Source organism: Ahaetulla prasina, chromosome 6, assembly GCF_028640845.1.
Source record: "Ahaetulla prasina isolate Xishuangbanna chromosome 6, ASM2864084v1, whole genome shotgun sequence".
In the NCBI taxonomy this organism is placed as follows: domain Eukaryota; kingdom Metazoa; phylum Chordata; class Lepidosauria; order Squamata; family Colubridae; genus Ahaetulla; species Ahaetulla prasina.
In genome coordinates, this window is record NC_080544.1 from 45,168,691 (window position 1) to 45,187,758 (window position 19,068).

Consider the following 19,068-nt stretch of genomic DNA (forward strand, 5'->3'; position numbering starts at 1 on the left):
CAACACACTTTTTTATTACTTATTCCTATTATTTTATCATAAGACCCATGGCAATGTATAACTGACTTTATTTGGTGTAGACAAAGACATAGCACTTGTAGACTAAAAATTAAATTTATTTTATTTTATTTTATTTTGTCACAACAGTATACACAAGCATCAACATAAAACAACAACACATCATATAAGCATATATATGAACAAAAGTATGCAATAACTATATTAATTTGATATAATGAAAGAAAACAATTGGACAGGAACGGTAGGCACTTTTGTGCTTTTATGCACGCCCCTTATAGTCTGCTTAGGAATGGGCTGAGGTCAATAGTAGACAGTTTTTGGTTAAAGCTTTTGGGATTTTGAGAAGAGACCACAGAGTCAGGTAATGTGTTCCAAGTGTTAACAACTCTGTTACAAAAGTCATATTTTCTGCAATCAAGATTGAAGCGGTTAACATTAAGTTGAAATCTATTGTTTGCTCTTGTATTATTGCGATTGAAGCTGAAGTAGTCTTTAACAGGAAGGACATTGCAATAGATGATTCTATGTGTTAAACACAGATCTTGTTGGAGTCGGCGGAGTTCTAAATTTTCTAATCCCAGGATTTCAAGTCTGGTGGTATAAGGTATTTTGTTGTTTTCAGAGGAGCGGAGAACTCTTCTTGTAAAATATTTCTGGACGTGTTCAATTGTATTAATGTCAGAGATATGGTATGGGTTCCAGACAGGTGAGCTGTATTCAAGAATAGGTCTAGCAAATGTTTTTTATGCTCTGGTTAGTAGTAGTAGTTAGTTAGTAGTACTTAGTAGTAGTTAGTAGTAATTATCTGGGTTATCTGAGTTTTAATAATTGGCAATAAAATTCAGGGGCACAGATGAAATCATTTTGGCAATCAATATCCCTGCTTCTTTCTTTTACTATTGATTTGGCCTTCTACAAGGTCAATTAGCCTAAATAATCAGGAGAAAGGCCAAGACTTCAAAATTCCAGCTATGCAGTACCAATGGGATTGGTAATTGTGTGACAGCAGCAGTGGCATCAGCTAATGGGATCAAACATGATTCTGAGATTAGACTCTTCGGACGTGAGCTTCAATACTTGGGACCATTAGCTTAGAATCTCAATACTGCAATCATCATATGCGCAAATATAAGTTGTAAATGTCTGAGGCCATTGTGACTTAGAACTGTTGTTAGTTGTTAAACGGTTGTTAACTTTGTCAAGAACTATTGTAATACAGTCCATAGTCTACAGAGCTATTCGGATTAGATTTCCAGGCACCTAGAATTTAAGATGTCTGTATAGCATGGCACCTGGACACGATTAAAGCCTGACCACTTCAGATAAATAATCCACTTGTAGCCAAAATTCACTGGGCCGCCTGGACGTTCTAAAATATTTGTCTTGGATGGATTCCCTTGCTTTTTCCTCAGAAGTCTTTCATTTGTTTGTTTTCTATTTATAATTCTGTAGTCATTGATTTTACAGTGAGTCATCTGGACCTCTATAGCTAGGAATTATTTTTTTGTTATTGTTCATGAATTTCTTACGTATCCCGTCTAATAAAACTATTGTTCTGAGAAAAGGCATATTTTTACTGGATTATACTAATATTTTATTTTTTATTTATTTATTTATTTATTTTTGTCACAACAATATACATAAGCATCACACAAAATGTTATATAGTATATAAACATATATATGAGGACATATGAGGACGTATAAGCATGTATGTATAAGAATAAAAAAACAATAGGATTTTGTCAAATATTTTTTGTAATCTTTGGGTTTACTGGTTTGCTTTTATAATATTATCTCCACTCTATTCCTATTAATAAGAAACATTTTGATACAATCTCATTAAAATTATAACATAATGGTAGGATTCTAATTAAACACATAACTAAATTATTAACCCATAAAACTTTTCCTGTGAATTATGTTCTCAAAAACATAAAATTTACATTTGTATTATGTGCATTTCAGAAATGAATAATCTAAATTTGATGTATATTATTCATTGAAAATGTTTATCCTGTCCAGTAGCCAAAAGGCTTTCATAGTCTTATTGTTACTCTCAGAGTAAGATGCCAGATTAAAAATATGTGATACCAAAAATGGGTGGGAAAGGAGGAGAGGACAATATGCAAATTCAGGTGCCAATTGTTAAAATTATTTGGTCCCCACTTGTCTACACAGAAATTAGGATTGCATTTTAATGCAATATGTCTGTTAACCCAAAGTAATTGCATTCTTTGAAAAATGTCTTCTCTATAATTCAATGTCTGAATTATATAATTGCTGATTTTTAAAAAATTACTTCTTCGTGCTTTTAATTTTCAGGGATAATTCGTTTGAGAGATGGATTTCATGATCGTTACCCTGTGAATGATTACCTAGATCTGTTTGATTTGGCTGCCCATCAGATTCAAAATGTGCTGCAGAGAGATTCTGAGAACAGCTATGAAAAGAGGAGCAACATTATTATTGGTACAGAAACTGTCACTTAGGATGGCTTTTCTCAATCTGGTGTCATCTAGATGTTTTAGAATCTCACATTTGAAGAATTTAACTTTGGAAAAGGCTGATTTATAGAAATTGTATTCCCGGTACTGGTATTGGTATGACTTATGGTTTCTGTTGTTAAAATGGGAAGTCAGACTTTTAAAAAGATATGTTAGCAATATGTATCTGAAATATATACTATATAACAAAATGTGATCATAGCATTTTATTTCAACAAGTTATATTAGCAGAGAAAGGAATAGAGGTTTTTTTTACAACAAGCTAGAAGTAACTTTAAACGCCAGTGAAAAGATAAAATATTTCTTCCATTACAAATCTAGAAATTCTTTACTGTGATGCTGTTTAAATATTTGCAATATTTATTTAAAATAATTTTTGATAAACATACAGTATATATATTTTTGAGAAGTAAACGTATTCACTTTCAGTAGACCATACTGCTACCTTGATTGTCCTTGCAATGATAAAACTCGGTGGAATGTATAATCTACTTAAAATATTCAAATAACATCATAAGATAACTATCAATAAAAATGATAATAAAAAGCATGTATAATTAGAAGTAGTTTGCATAAGGTTTCATATCTGTGTGTCTTCACTTCCCAGTAGATTCTCCATGGGCTTTTTTCAGTCTATGCCCTGTTCTAATATTTCAGCAGAGAATGCTAAGGAAATTGTCTCCTGATTATCTTAATTGAGTCACTTAAATATATATAAAAGGATTTACCTCTGTTTCAGCATTTTTGTTTTGAGACTGGTCCTAGTTAGTTGCAACTGTGGAGTCAGCATGACAAAAGCAAAGTTTAACTAGGCTCTATGTACAGATAGCAAGTAGCAATTAGAACTCTTTCTAATTTGGAAATTAGAAATGCATTGAAGGAGGAAGCCATCCTTTACTGAATGTCTTCTTCCTATAATATTGGAGACGAAGTCCTGTATTTCTATATAATTTTTGTTACATTCAGATAAATACATATAGATATAGATCAGTAGTTGGATTCAGCCAGTTCCATCTATTCGGGAGAACCAGTTGTTAACTTTCTAAGCAGTTCGGAGAACCGGTTGTTCGAAGAAATCTTATTTTGTTTTTTTTCCCACTTTGCAGGGCTACTCCTGTAAGGAAGGCAGGAAGGAAACATTCTGGTGTTGTTTCTAGCCTAATCTTTATTGCCCTGCTTACAGAAATTGCCTCTCTGGTTAACCGTTATTACATTGTAACAGCTAAAGTGAAGCACCCATCAATGTGAATGACATTGAGTTGGCCACGCCCACACAGTCACATGACCATTGAGCCACACCTACCCAGCTGGTCATTAGGGCAGAGAACCTGTTGTTAAATTATTTGAATTCCACCACTGATATAGATCTTTGAATGAATTATAGCATTTGTGCAGGACAACAATTGTTTAACTGACATTCTGAGATAGAAAGATGCCTTAAGATGCCCTAATGTAAAACAGCATTTAACATGATGTAATACAGGTTTCCCAACCTTGACAACTTTAAGACACATGGACTTTATCTTCAGCTATGTTGGCTGGGAAACTCTGGGAATTGAAATCCACACATTACCAAGGTTGGGAAACCCTGATCTAATATGTCTTGACTTCCTCACAAAAGCTTTTAAACCTAGCTACACTGATCTGGAATCTGTTGCATTTATAAATAAATGTTAAATGCTCTTTCTAGGCTTTGTATCTAAAGGACAAGGACAGGCAAAACAATCTGTACTAGCATTAGAGATGTCTCTTACATGAATATATTGATTCATATTAATTATGAACATTATTATGAAACAGTTGGGCCTCTGCTGCAGTTTATAGAAATGAGCTTTTCTAAAAAATGTTTACTTCAGCTCTTCATCAGCATGCATACTATATTAAACTTTTTATTAACTTGTTAAACATAATTTATTTTGTAATATATCCATAGGATATGAAAATCAGAAGGTCACTTAGGGAACAATGTTATTAAACTTTATATAATTAAAGCTGTAAACATTCCTCTAACTTTAACAGGCAGTGTAATTTTCCATTCAAAAATGCCTCTGAATCAAATGATTACTGAGTTATAATCATACTGCTGGATGAAACAATGGCTATTGCCTCAATGCCACACAACACACAAAGCTCCAAGCATTCTAGACAGGATTTAGTAATTTAAGATCATTATAACAATAAATTCATCAGAATGTTTATAATGGATTTTATATGGACAACTTAGAACTATTCTGTAATAAAAGGAAATATTTTAATCATGTTATATACTTTTAGCTTCTATGAAAAATTTGTATCATTTTTGTGCAATGGATCAGTGCAGCAGCAATTAATTTATCTTATGTTGAATATGAATTGCTTTTGATCAATATTAATTCAAGTTCATAAAAGGTAAGATTCTAAAACTTGTAGGAAATGTACTTTTGAATGCCATTGCCAAGTTAATAAGTTTTTTTTTTATTAAAAAAGTTTTACAACAATTAAATTTTTCCCCCTCCCCCCCTCCCTCCTAAACCCCCCTCCCCCCCGGACTTCCCGGAGCAAACACAAGGTATAGTTCCTTAAACAAAACAGTCATACATTAAATTTTTTAAAATCTAACACAATTATAATCTTTCTCTCTCACATAACCTGACTTCTTCCATTAAAATCAAAAATAACATCCTTCATTCAAAAGCAATCCGAAATTTCTTAATCTGATATCTATTTTGAATATAATCAATCCAGTTCTTCCATTCATTTAAATATTTTTCTTGAGTACTGTCTTTCAAGAAGGCTGAGATTTTAGCCATCTCAGCCAAATTGGAAACTTTCAATATCCATTCTTCTATTGTGGGTAATTCTTTTTTCTTCCAATATTGTCCAATCAACAGTCGTGCTGCTGTTATTAAGTTCAAAATCAACTTAGTCTCAATCACTGTACAGTCCGTTGTTATTCCCAAAAGGAAAAATTGCGGTAGGAACTTTATCTTCTTCTTCAGAACATTCTGCATAATCCACCAGATTCTTATCCAGAAAGACTTAATTTTCTTACAAGTCCACCATACATGAAAATATGTAGCATCATCACAATTACATCTCCAACATTTCGCTTGCATATCTGGATACATACATGATAATTTCTTAGGATCTAAATGCCATCTATAAAACATCTTATAAAAATTTTCCTTAAATTCTGCGCTTGCGTAAATTTAACATTTCTAACCCAAATTTTTTCCCATGTTTCCAACATTATTGGTTCTTGAATATTCTGTGCCCATTTTATCATACAATCCTTTATTAAATCTCTTTCAGAATCTATTTCTATCAACACAGTATACAATCTCTTTATATGCCCCTGAGTTTGATTTCTAATTTGTTTAACCAGATTTTCTTCATTTTGAATGATACCAATTTTCTGATCTTCTTTCCATCTAGCCTTTAACTGTCCATATTGAAACCAAGTATAATTCCTCCCTTCTTCTTTTAATGTATCCAAAGATTTTAGTTGTAAATTTCCTCTCATTGTATAAAAGATCTTTATAAGTAATCATTTCTTGTTCCTGTTCTATATTTATATTCTCTACTGCGTGCGAGGACATACCCATATAGGAATTTTGTAATTTAACTTATAATAATATTTTTCCAGACACGCAGAAGAGAAATTCTCAACACATGATTCTTAAAAGCTTTATCTACTTTCTTATCATACAATAAATATGCATGCCAACCATATAATAAATCATAACCTTCTATATTCAAAATCCTTTCCTCCGTCAAATTAAACCAATCACTTATTACCGAAAGAACAACTGCTTCATAATACAGTTTTAAATTAGGCATTTTTAATCCTCCTCTTTCCGTGTATCTTGCATTATTTTCATTTTGACTCTCGCTTTTTCCTTCCCATATAAATTTATTAATTCCAATCTGCCATTCATCCAAATTTTTATCTTTCTTAATTATTGGTATCATCTGAAACAAGAACAAGAATTTAGGCAAAACATTCATTTTTATAGCTGCTATTCTCCCTAACAAAGATAATTGTAATTTTTTCCAAGTATTCATTTCCTTCTGAATTTTTTTCCATAACACATCATAATTATTCTTATACAATTTTCCATTTGATGAAGTAAGAAAGACTCCTAAATATTTAACCTTTTTTACAATTTCAAATCCTGTTATTTCCTCTAGTTTTTCTTTCTGGTTCTTAATCATATTTTTGGTTAACACTTTTGTTTTATTTTGATTCACTTTAAACCCTGAGACCCTTCCATATTGATTAATTACTTCCAACAAATATACACTCGAATTTATAGGCTGAGTCAACATAACAACCAAATCATCTGCAAATGCTCTGACTTTATATTCATATCTTCTAATTCTAATACCCTCTATCTCCCTTAACTCTCTTATCTTATCCAATAAAGGTTCCAAAGATAAAATAAACAATAAAGGTGATAAAGGACACCCTGCCTTGTTCCTTTCGCAATTTTAAAACTATCTGTCAAACTACCATTAATTATTATCTGAGCTGTTTGCTCTCCATAAATTGCCCTAAGTATTCGTAAAACCATTTCCAAATTGCATTTTGTCTGTTAATTTAAATAAAATTCCCAATGCAAACGATCAAAAGCTTTCTCTGCATCCAAGAATATAAACGCTGCGGAATCTGATTTTTCTTTTCCAAATATTCCAATAAATTCACTATCTGCCTAACATTATTCCTCATTTGTCTCCCTTTTATAAAACCAGACTGGTCAGTGTGAATCCTTTGTTGTACAATTTTCCATTAACCTATTTGCCATTATTTTTGCAAAATCTTATAATCATTATTCAAGAGTGAAATCGGTCTATAATTCCCAGGCTTAGTACAATCCTGATCCTCTTTTGGTATCAATGAAATAAAAGTAGTCCTCCATGATGGTGGTACTCCTCCTCCCATCAATATCTGATTAAATAACTCCATAAGTGGACCAACTATCTCATCCTGTAACTTTTATAATATATTGCTGTAAGTCCATCTGTGCCTGGGATTTCCTATTTTTAATTGCTTTATTACCAAAATAATTTCCTCAGAAGTTATAGGCCGATTCAACTCTTCCCTTTGTTCATTAGTTAAACCTTTAACCTTATATTCTTTCAAATATTTATCAATATCCATATTCAATATTGTATCTCTGGCATATAAATTTGTATAATATTCCAAGAAAGCTTTTTTAATTTTATCCTGTTGAAATCGCACTTTACCCTTGTATTCAATTCCTTCAATAGTACGTGCTTTCTGTCTTTTCCTTAACATATAAGCCAACCACCTCCTGATTTATTGGCATTACAAAAGTATTATGTTTAGCATATTGTATATTGGTTGCCACCTGATCTGCCATTAACATATTAAATTGACTCTGTAATATCTTTATCGCTCAGTAGTTTTTAAATCATGTGGATTATATACCAATAATTGTTGTTTCCTCTGAATTTCCTCTTCTAAATCCCTACGCTGTTTTTGTAGTTTTCTCCTCTGTCTACTATTAATATATATCAAATTTCCTCTCATAAAGGCCTTGCTCGCGTCCCACACCATTTCTATCAAAGTTCCCTTTCCCAAATTATAATCAAAAATTCTTTCATTTGTTTTTACATTGATTTACATTATCCTCATATCTAAACAAATTTTCATTTATTCTCCATGATCTTCTTCCACCTTCATATTGCAACTCCATCCATACCGGACTATGATCAGTTAAACACCTTGGAAATATCTTTGTTTTCCTAACCCTAGAAAGCAAGTCATTGGTAATTAATATAAAATCAATACGTGAAAAGATTGATGCCTGTCCGAAAAATAAGTATAATCTCTATCATCAAAATTCTGCCTTCTCCATATATCTTTCAACTCAAAATCTTCCATCAAATCAAAAAGATTTAGGCAATTTTGCATGCATAGGAATTTTCTTAGAAAGAGTTCTTTTATCTCTTCTAATGTCCATTACACCATTCCAATCCCTAATATAATAAATGTTTTATAGTCCCAAAAGTCAATTTTTCATGTAACAGTTTATAAAATTTTCTTGTTGTTGATTAGGTGCATATATGCCAATCACAAGTGTCTTTTCCTTCTAAAATCAATTCAATAGCAATATATCTTCCTTGAATGTCCGTTTCAATTAATTTACTTGATATATTTTTCTTCAAATATATAACTATACCATTTTTCTTATTCGAGCAGAAGAAACAAAATGTTTACCTAATTTGAATTAATCAAATATTTCTGATCTGATAATTTTATATGTGTCTCTTGTAAACATATCACATCATTTTTAAATTGTTTCAAATAATGGAATATTTTTCTTCTTTTCTGTGCTGAATTTAAACCATTAACATTCCATGTCAAAAATTTATTTGCCACCTCTGGCCTCTTGAAGCTTCTGAGCAATTAGCTGAAGACCCTCACTCTTGGCTTGGCTCCTCCCACAGCTTCAGTAGTAGAATCCGTTCCTGTCTTTGAAGTCGTTCCTCCATCTCCTTCGCCTAATAGCTCCCTTGTCACTCTTTGTTCTTGAGATTGTTCTTGAGGTACTGATATCACAGGTGCAGTTTCAGCTTCCCCACTCTGTTTCTCTTGAAGACTTTTATCCACTGTTTCTACATCCACTTTCAATACATTAAAAAGAAAATCTTTTGCTTTCAATTCAGTATCAATTCGATATCTCCTGCCTTGAAAAAATACTGTTAAACCAATTGGAACCTCCCATCTATATTGAATCTGATGCTTCTTAAGCTCTTGTGTAAAAAACCTAAAATCCTTCTATCCTTTAACATTTTAGCAGGGATCTCTTTCAAAACCAACACCTCCTGTTCTGCTATTTGCAATTTCTTTTGGTATGTAGCTTGCAAAATCTGATTTCTTATTGTAGAAGTTAAAAAATAAATTACAATATCTCTTGGGAGCTTTTTCTGCCTCGCTACCCAAGAATTAACCCTATATGCCTTATCAATTTGAAAATCAACTTCTCGAGGGTCCATGCCTAACATTTCAGCTAAGGCTTCTGATATAACTTTTTTAAGATCTTCTTCCTTCCGGTCTTGAAGACCCCTAATTCTCAAAGCCTTCTCCAACGCTCTATATTGCAATACCACCACATGATCCTCATTTTTATCCACTTTATTTTGAAGCTCTCCAACTTTATTATCCAAATACTGATTTGCTTGACTAATTACTTCCACTTTATCCTCCATTACTTCCAAATTTTTTGCCAAACCTTGAAAAACCATCAATAAATCTTCTCTAATTTTTTTATTAGTCTCTTTAATTTCTTCCCTAAGTTGATCCTTCACACCATGAATATTATTCATAATTTCTTTAAATCGCTCTTCAGAAACTCTATTCTGTTCCTTTAATATATCTTCTAAATTAGTTTCAGACCCCCTTCTCGTCATGGGAACTTTTGGTGGCTTAGAAGCCATTTTAATTTAAGTAAAGTCTCTAATTAGAATTATAAAATCTCAAAGTCTCAAAAAGTCTCCAATTAAAGTTGTAAAATAAAAACTTTCACCTTGCCTCCTCTGGAAAGCTTCTATTCAGCTAAAATCCACAAAGACGAACTTCACTTTCTCTCACAAGCAGCCTCCAATCCACTTCCTCTCAGACGCCATTTCTTCCTTCACTAAGTTCAAGTGAGAAAAAGTTTTCCCCTTTTAAAAAGGAGTAGAAGTCAGCTCTCTTCTTGCTTCCCCAGTAAGTTAATAAGTTTTGAAGAGCTTATTGCCAAATATAAATTATGACAAAATAAACAATGGAAATCTACATCTCAGCAATTATGGCAATTAAAGGGACACAATAAATGAATATATATGTGCCACAGTATATGTCTCATAGTGGACCTGCTATAATCTATATTATAGTAGTGCAAAATCTATAAAAAAGATTGGACATATACAATAGATTGGTAAATTTTATTTCATTCATTCAGGCAGCCTTATTTAGCAAAACTCAATATGTCTGGAAAACTGACATGTTCCAGAATAATATTTTTTGGATAGTATATGTACTAAGCATTTGAGCACATAGCAAGTAGAGTTCATTGGAATTTATGGGAATCACATAAGTAATAACATATCAATAATTATACTATTGTTTTTCAGGATGAGCAGTATTATAGAGTGTAGAAAAAACAAACAGTAATCCATTAATTAAAATTAAAAACTTGAGAGAAGGGAATGAAAACTACTAAATCTAGTTTACAAATATACTTTTTAAAACCTTTCTGTATTTGAAAATCATCATTTTTTTGCATCCATACATCACTTTATACATTGAGTTTCATTATTTATTTGTAAAAATGTTCTTTAAAGTGTAAACATATTTGAAATATACCCAAACATTGGGACTTATAAAATATAAATTTAACAGTATCAAAAGAAAGTAGACTCAATATTTCAGAATGTTTTCTATGTAAAAAGAAATGGAATACATGGATTATTCACATCAACATATAGATACCAAAGTCTTTATGTTATCTTGTGTTTATTTTTAAATATATTTAAGCTCATAGCCTTCATAAATTTTTTTGCTGAACCTGTTGCTCTCTACATGTTGAATTTTAGTACCAGTTCTATTCAGTTTCTGTAATAGAAATTAATGTACAACAAACACATGGATAATGGCAGATTTGGTAAATACGATTTATAGCAAATTCTGCTTATGTCTCTAAAATTAAGGATAACCATCTATAGATTTTGTCATTTCTAGGAGAGGCAAGTGCTTCAACAATGTGGGACAACAATGCTTGGATTTTCTTTTATGACAATAGTACAGAAGGGGAACCTCCATTCTTAATACCAGATTTTATTCATGCCTTCCAGCCAAATGCAAAACTTATTGTTATGCTTAGAGATCCTGTTGAAAGGTGAGCATCCAATATTTCCAATATTTCCAATGTTTTCTATTTTTACATATTATTGTAATTAATATTGATAATTATTTAAGATTAAAGAGTTTCTATTTTGCATAGTCAGAGAGATGCAATTTTCAAATAAATGTCAGGTCTCCTGATTTGATAAGAGAAATATTATAATTTAAGTGTTCTCAGATACTCTATGTGTATGAGAGTGAATATCTATGTTTGTTTGTGTGTGGTGATGGGGAATTATTCTACCAGGCCTATGCATTATTTGTCTTCATATATTGATTTATTTACAGAGATTGTGCCTTATCATTAGCATTTTGACCTTCACCATATATGTGAAGTTTTCCATCCCATCTAATATTACACTTTTATATATAAATACAGTATATATTATAACAGCTGCAATGATGCTATTGATATTTTGCCCATTTGTGTGCATTATATGTGCAATACATGTAAAAGAAGTGATCGAACTTCATGCTGTATTTGTAATGACCACCTGACTTTTTCAAAGTCTTCTCTAAAAACATCCCTGCACTTGAACGAAGAAGATGGTATTAGTTATTGCTTTGTACTAATATTACTTGTGTTAGGCATCTGTATTACTTTTTTTAGATCTCTTTTAAAGTTGGAAGTGGCATATTTGATATAATTCTTCATTTACCATCATCTTGGCTACAAGCGGTCTTTCCAGTTGTAAATCATAATGTGTAAACTTCCCAATATTCTAAATTGCCATATGGGAACACATGAATAAATAAGCAACTTGTTCAACTCCTGTATGGTTTACCTCTGCTACAACATCTGAAAAAAAATGCTATTAGAAATAACAAATAGTTCAGAATATTAAACTTCATTTAATAAAAGCTGTCAGAAATAACATTCCAACATGTAATGATTGTATTTTTAAAGTTTATAGTCATTGCTTTAAAATTAATTATTTTAAATAATAACATTTGTGCAAATGTTATTTTAGTGACTCCTGTCTGCACATATATCTCTTAGTTTGCATCCAACATTTTGTATACGAAAAATAAATATTAATGCCAATCTAATATAGGATGTTCACAAGTCATCCTTACCCATACTAATTGAGATAAATTCTTAAGGCAGCATCTGATCTAGGACAATTGAATGAATGAAAACTAATTTGAAAATAAGGTGATAGGATTGGAATTTGTGCAATTTCAGCCAGAATTAGATTATTCACTTCCTCACACCATCTTATTATCCCTATAGGCCTAGGGATATGTGTGAAAATTAAAGTAGTCAAAGACGGTGTGCTGTTTAATGGGTTTGCTCTAGATTTTAATCTCAATTTTAAAATGGACAGATGCTATAATTGGAGTTACTTCAACCTATGGTAGTTTCAAACTAAAAGTACTTTTATCTGGTTTAGGTTTCTAGTTTGCCTGTTTATATGGCAAAATAACTCCTTTATGATTCAGTGAAGTATATAATATGAACATGTCATTCAGTCATTGGAGGAAACATAGTTTTTAAAGTTATTTCCAATATTATCTAGGTAATATTAAATGGGTCATCACTAAACTAATTGATTTGGTGGTACAGAAGGTGGAGCTCCAATGAAAACTCTGCACAGTTTCATTGTAGACAAAGCGATGTAGAATCAAGAACTGGGCACTTGCAGTATTATATAGATCAGAGGTCCCCAGCCCTTGAGCTGACGTCTACTACCGGGCTATGGCCTATTGGGAATTGGGTTGCATGAGTGGGTGGCTGGAGCATGTGCAGCTCAACTTACATAAATAGCAGGCTGCCAGGCATTTGTGCAGGTGTGCACTGCCTGCTGCTTATGCAAGTTGAGCTGCATACACACCAGCCCATAGCTCACATGGCCCAGTTCCCTCTCCCCCACAACCAGGCTGCCAAGCCGCAAAGATTGGGGACACTGATAAGACCTTTAAAATAGAACAGAATAGTATAGAATAGATATCTTTATCGGCCAAGTGTGATTGGACACACAAGGAATTTATCTTGGTGCATACACTCTCGGTGTACATAAAAGAAAAGATACATTCGTCAAGAATCATAAAGTACAACACTTAATGATAATCATAGGGAAACAGTCAATGTAAATCTTAAGGATACCAGCAACAAGGTTACAGTCATAAGTGGAAGGAGATGGGTGATAGGAACGATGAGAAGATTAATAGTAATGCAGACTAGTTTGACAGTGTTGATGGAATTATTTGTTTAGCAGAGTGATGGCATTCAGGAAAAAACTGTCCTTGTGTCTAGTTGTTCTGCTGTGCAGTGCTCTATAGCATCGTTTTGAGGGTAGGAGTTGAAACAGTTGAGGGGTCACAGCCTCTTTTTGACTTGTGCAGTATACAGGTCCTTAATGGAAAGCAAGTTGGTAGTAATTGTAATCTTTAGAAAAGTAGTAGTAATAGTAGTAGTAGTAGTAGATAGTAATCTTTAGAAAAGAATGATAAGAATGATAAAAGATTAAGTAGAACAACTAAAATTATTACACAGCAGCAACATAATGATTAACTCTTGAAGACTATTTTATTCATCTGCCATAAAAAATTGGAATAGGAACCAATTTGGAATGACTATTATGGTAATAAGGATTTTATTTGGTGTTTGGAAAACAAATTCCACTATTGTTGGGCGAATTGCAGTAGCTTGACAGTTTGTGTTAGTTTTCTCTAAAATAAGGATTACCTGATACTCTCAAACAGCAAGTAAATCAGAAAGAAACTCTTTCCTTAGGATATCTGAGCCAAAGTAAGTTCTAATGCAAAAAACAAAATTTATGATATAAATAATATTATTTGTTTCTTTCCTGGACACTAGCTGTAGATTTATTATTTCTATTAACTAGATGGCATGGTTTCTAATTACAGTTCAATTGTTTATGTATTTTTTCCATTCATAGATTATATTCTGATTATCTCTACTTTGCAAGTGCTAATAAATCTGTAGAAGACTTCCATGAAAAAGTGGCTGAGTCATTACAACTCTTTGAGAATTGCTTGACAGATTTCTCTTTGAGAGCCTGTGTATACAACAACACCCTTAATAATGCCATGCCAGTATGTATATTTCATTTCAGATTTTATATACTACTCTGAAGCCAAGTATTACCAGTTTCAGAATATATAAGAACCAAGTACTTTATAAAATCCAGAAATTGGATTTTGTAACTGAAATTGCATATGATTGTTCTTAAATAAAAATAACTACACATGGGCAGCTAGGCTAGAAAACTTTTCTCCAACATCTGGTTGTTGAGAGTAGTTTCTAAGAATACACATTTTGCAAGAATGAAATGTTGATTTAATTTGAGCATTATTAATTTCTTTTCCTTTTTTAAGTCCCCTCAAGAAGTTGGACATAAAAAATGACACTAGAGTGAGTGAGAAGGAAGATTCTTGGGAGCTCAACTAAGATAGAAATAAATTCATCTGTTCTATGTCAGTTTGTGCTGTAAATAATTTTAATCTTGTTTTTGTATAACACAATTAAACAAATGTTTTTTTGGGAAAATTATATAATATGATATATAATCATATAATATAACATGTCTTTTCTGTTGTTTATCCCCATTCCCCAACCTGACCCTTTTCCACATCCACCTGCCAGTTTATCCTCTGCTAATCATTTCCTAATCAACCATTTCATTTCCCCTTGCATCTCCCACTCAGAAACTTCCTACTATATGAATATAATTGTATCTGGAATAATTTACTACAGTTCTTTCCCTCCCTCTCTCCCCCCACCTCTCTCTCAGGTAAGACTTCAGGTTGGTCTGTATGTTGTTTTTCTCCTTGACTGGCTGGCGGTTTTCAATAAAGATCAAATATTAGTTCTCCGGTTGGAGGATCATGCATCCAATGTAAAATTAACTATGCACATAGTGTTCCAGTTTCTTGATTTAGGTATGAATTTTAATTAAGCATATCCATCATTGATTTATTGTGATTGTCTTGTATTTTCTAAAGCTTCCTTTCCTCTGTGCTGTCTTCAGCACAGCTGTAGATAGAGTTAGCACCAAATACATTCATTTTGGGAAGGTATTGGAAGTTGTCATATTTCTATAGCTCAAAGCTTTAAATATATTTTAATTAGTTCATTTGCTATCTACTACTCTATTTAATTCATGCATTCTGACTGTTATTTTGAACTGAGCAGCGTTATCAGCTTTACTTTAACTTAGTCTTTAAATTTCCTTGAATTTTATATGTACACTAATTTTTATTTCAATATAAACCACTTCCAATAACTTTCAAATAGATTTTTCTTTGAAAGAAGGATTTGTAGGTCGATTTAAGAGAATTGTATATAAAACAGCAGCAATGTCTAAATAGAAATGGTCTTCTGTGAATTAAGCCTTTGTGGATGGGAGCAATATGAGTTTTGCTCATAATAATTCACTTTGAGCCATGGTGGTGCAGTATTGCAGGCTAATTCTGCTGACTGCCAGCTAATTGCCAGCAGTTGAGTCTTCCATCCTTCTGAGGTCGGTAAAATGAGGACCCAGATTGTTGAGGGCAATATGCTGACTCTGTAAACCTGTTAGAGAGGGCTGTAAAGCACTGTGAAGTGGTATTAAAAAAGTCTAAGTCTTTGAGGACAGAATTCATCAATAATTCTCCTGAGCCACTGAATTGTAATGTATAATGCTACAGATTGAAAGAAACATGTTAACATGCCAAGCGCAAAAGATCAGATTCACATGTAAAGGTCCAATTAAACTGATTTATTGCTGATCATGCCCCTGCACAAGAATCTTTCCAATTAATGGTTAACATCTGCTTGGGGTTAGATAAGAGTCAATGGAATCTAAAGGGAGTTTGCTTATGGCTATGTAGGGGTTCTAGGCTGATCCCTCTTTTAACTCCACTCCCATTCCTTCTCTTACATAATTGCATTTAAGTAATTTCAATTACATTTAACTTGGCTCATTTCTTTACCTTGGCCTCAGCCTTTTTAGAGTGTAGCCTTTGCCGTATCACTTATGCCTGCCTATATTTAACATCAACAATCTTTTTTCATAATTTAAAGAGAAAAGATGTGGGTGTTACATCAAACAAAACAAAAAAGCAAATGTCATTTTTTGTTTCTCATTAAGCCACCATGTGTAACATTCAAAAGTTTACCTGTTTATTGAATGTTATATAACTTGGAAAATACTTAAAAAATGAATAAGCAAAATTAGACATGATTATATAAATATTTTTTTATCATAGGTACTCTAAGCGAAAAACAAGAAGCTCTAATTACTAAAAGTCCTGCATCAAACACTAGAAGACCTGAGGATCGGAATCTAGGTCCTATGTTGCCTGTCACAAAAGAAATTCTGTGTGATTTCTATCAGCCTTTCAACAAAAAACTTGCTGAAGTTCTTTCTGATGAAGCTTTTTTATGGAAAAAGTCCTGATTTGACCATTTCAGAGCCACCATTGCAATGCTTGGAGAGAAAAAGATATATTTTTTAAATTTTTGTTTTTCAGATGTAAATAATTGCCATTGTGAAGTCAGTAAATCTGCATTTTCATGTTTCTCTCACTTGTAATTATACAATATTCTTTTCCACACTGGAGCCCTTCAAGTGTGTTAGGGCTATGCTCCCCAGAACTTGGGTCAGCGGGGGAACTCCCTATTAAGGAATGCTGGAATATGAACTGGATTTCCAAAGAGGAATATAATGATTTTTGCCATTTTTTCTCAACAAAAGAATAGTGTACAGATAAGTTTGGTTGAAGCAATCTTAAGTCTTCTGGTTTTAAAATAACTGTATTATAATACAGAAATTAGCACTAGATATCTAAAATGCACATTCATTTCCACTTTTAAGTATATCTTGCAATATTTGGAAACTGTTTAAAATGGCTTTTTAACCATTAAAAGTTAATTAATTTTAACCTTGTGGTTTGATTTTTACTCTTTGACACACAATATTTACTTTAAATAAGGATGACTCCAAAATTAAAGAACTCCTCCCCAAAGAATATTGGACAACAATAAAAACAGTAACAACTAAATTGCCTTCATTATAATGTCCCCATGGTATCTAGGACAACCATCTCATTTCATAGGTAAAATACTAGGAATAAATTTTTTCCCCTCCAAATAAATACAGTATTCCTCAGTAGGCAGACTGTGCACCCACACTAAGCCCATGAAATCTACCGGAAGTAGTTAATTTCAAGTAGTTAACTTGAAATATAATGAAGCAACTTCTTTAATGGAACATTTTATTTAAATGGGCTCCAGGCACAACTTTATTACTATTAGCAGCATAAGTCATTTTCTAAAGAATGTTTACTTTCAATGATTAAATCAAATAGTTTTGATGTGAGTTTATACAAAATCAAACTAGAAGCAGAACAGAACAATTTAAAGTAAAATAGAATAAAAATATGTGAATGTTTGTGTGAGGGAAGTGATAAAATTATGTCTATCAGTTGTTTTACTTAAATGTTATTTCATTCTGTGTTCAACATGGTACAAATCCAAAACCTACAGAAAAGAATGGGAGTTTACTTTGAAAAGTCTTCAGTTTTGACTCTGAGGAAATACCTAAAATAATTAAAAATACAAACAGAATTAAATGTAGCAAGCCAAATTTTACCTGGTTAAGAAATATTGACTAAATTAATTTTGTGTTTGGGCCAAGAGGAGCTTTTGCCTGATTGACTTTTGATCAATTTAAGTATTTGAAATTCTTTTCCCCTGCAACAGGTAAGCACAATAATAGTAATGAAAATACAGAAAAAAGGAAAAAATAACATTCTGGTAATTTAAAAAGATAGCTCTTCAGTATGTCTTTATATTGATATTAGGGTAATATCTCCATTAGGTAGAATGTGGAAGAGGCCCACAATATGTTTGTAATGTTGTGAAGAATCACATTATCTTTAATGTGTTTTATTACCTTTTTATTTTTCTTATTCCAGTAGAATATAAATAGAAGAAATGACATTAGGCCTGTGTCCATCATTTTATCCAATAGCAAAAACCTGAACAGAATGGAACCAAAGTTGATGTGACAGGAAAAACTTTAAAAGAAAAATAAGGATTGAAAATTGAGTCTCAGCTGGCCTGCAATCCAAGAGAACACTGTTTGTGTGGCAGTTATTTATTTATTCAGTTTTTACAAAACATCTAGTATAATCTTGGTGTTTTACTATTCCTTGATCTTCACATAACCACTAAATCAAGGGAGAATAGTATACAAATTATCTTCTTCAAGTGTATTTTACTCAGCTAAACATGATTTTCTTTCCTTCTGGTATCCTTTGTTCTATTCCCCTTTTCTGACCCCTTCTAGTTATCTTTTCCACTTTCAAGTCTAGTGGTTCAAATAGATATGTAACAATATAGACAGCTTGGGGTGAATCTCATGGGAGCTGATTAGAACATTTTTCTGCTATAAACAATTCTGGGATGCAAAGAGTTCCTTGTTTGATTCATGACACAGAGAAATCAGCTGAAGGCAGCTGATCTGGGCCTTGCTGTACAGTTACTTAAATGAGACATGAAAATCTTGACAGATTGCCCAGTCTGGGAAAATCTAGGGGAAAAACCAAATCTCTGAAAAACAGCATAAACCTAAAGGACAATGTGGACCATGAAATTACTAGAATAGAGAGGGGAACAAGGCTATCCTTTGTATCTGTC

The 19,068-nt window shown here is 32.3% G+C and overlaps 1 protein-coding gene and 1 long non-coding RNA gene across 4 annotated transcripts in view; one reads left to right on the forward strand and one right to left on the reverse strand.

Annotated features, from left to right (window-relative positions):
- Positions 1–17,309, forward strand: part of CHST15 (carbohydrate sulfotransferase 15) — a 71,646-nt gene extending 54,337 nt beyond the window's left edge. For both annotated transcript variants that reach the window (XM_058187414.1, XM_058187413.1), the window contains 5 exons: positions 2,346–2,492; positions 11,256–11,412; positions 14,321–14,477; positions 15,176–15,323; positions 16,635–17,309. In XM_058187414.1, coding sequence (XP_058043397.1) covers positions 2,346–2,492; positions 11,256–11,412; positions 14,321–14,477; positions 15,176–15,323; positions 16,635–16,825 — 800 coding nt within the window. In that variant the 3' untranslated portion in view covers positions 16,826–17,309. The remainder of the gene's footprint in view (positions 1–2,345; positions 2,493–11,255; positions 11,413–14,320; positions 14,478–15,175; positions 15,324–16,634) is intronic.
- The window catches only part of LOC131200536 (uncharacterized), a 34,778-nt gene continuing 27,128 nt past the window's right edge, over positions 11,419–19,068 (reverse strand). For both annotated transcript variants that reach the window (XR_009155649.1, XR_009155648.1), the window contains one exon: positions 11,419–13,852. This is a non-coding gene — a long non-coding RNA (uncharacterized LOC131200536). The remainder of the gene's footprint in view (positions 13,853–19,068) is intronic.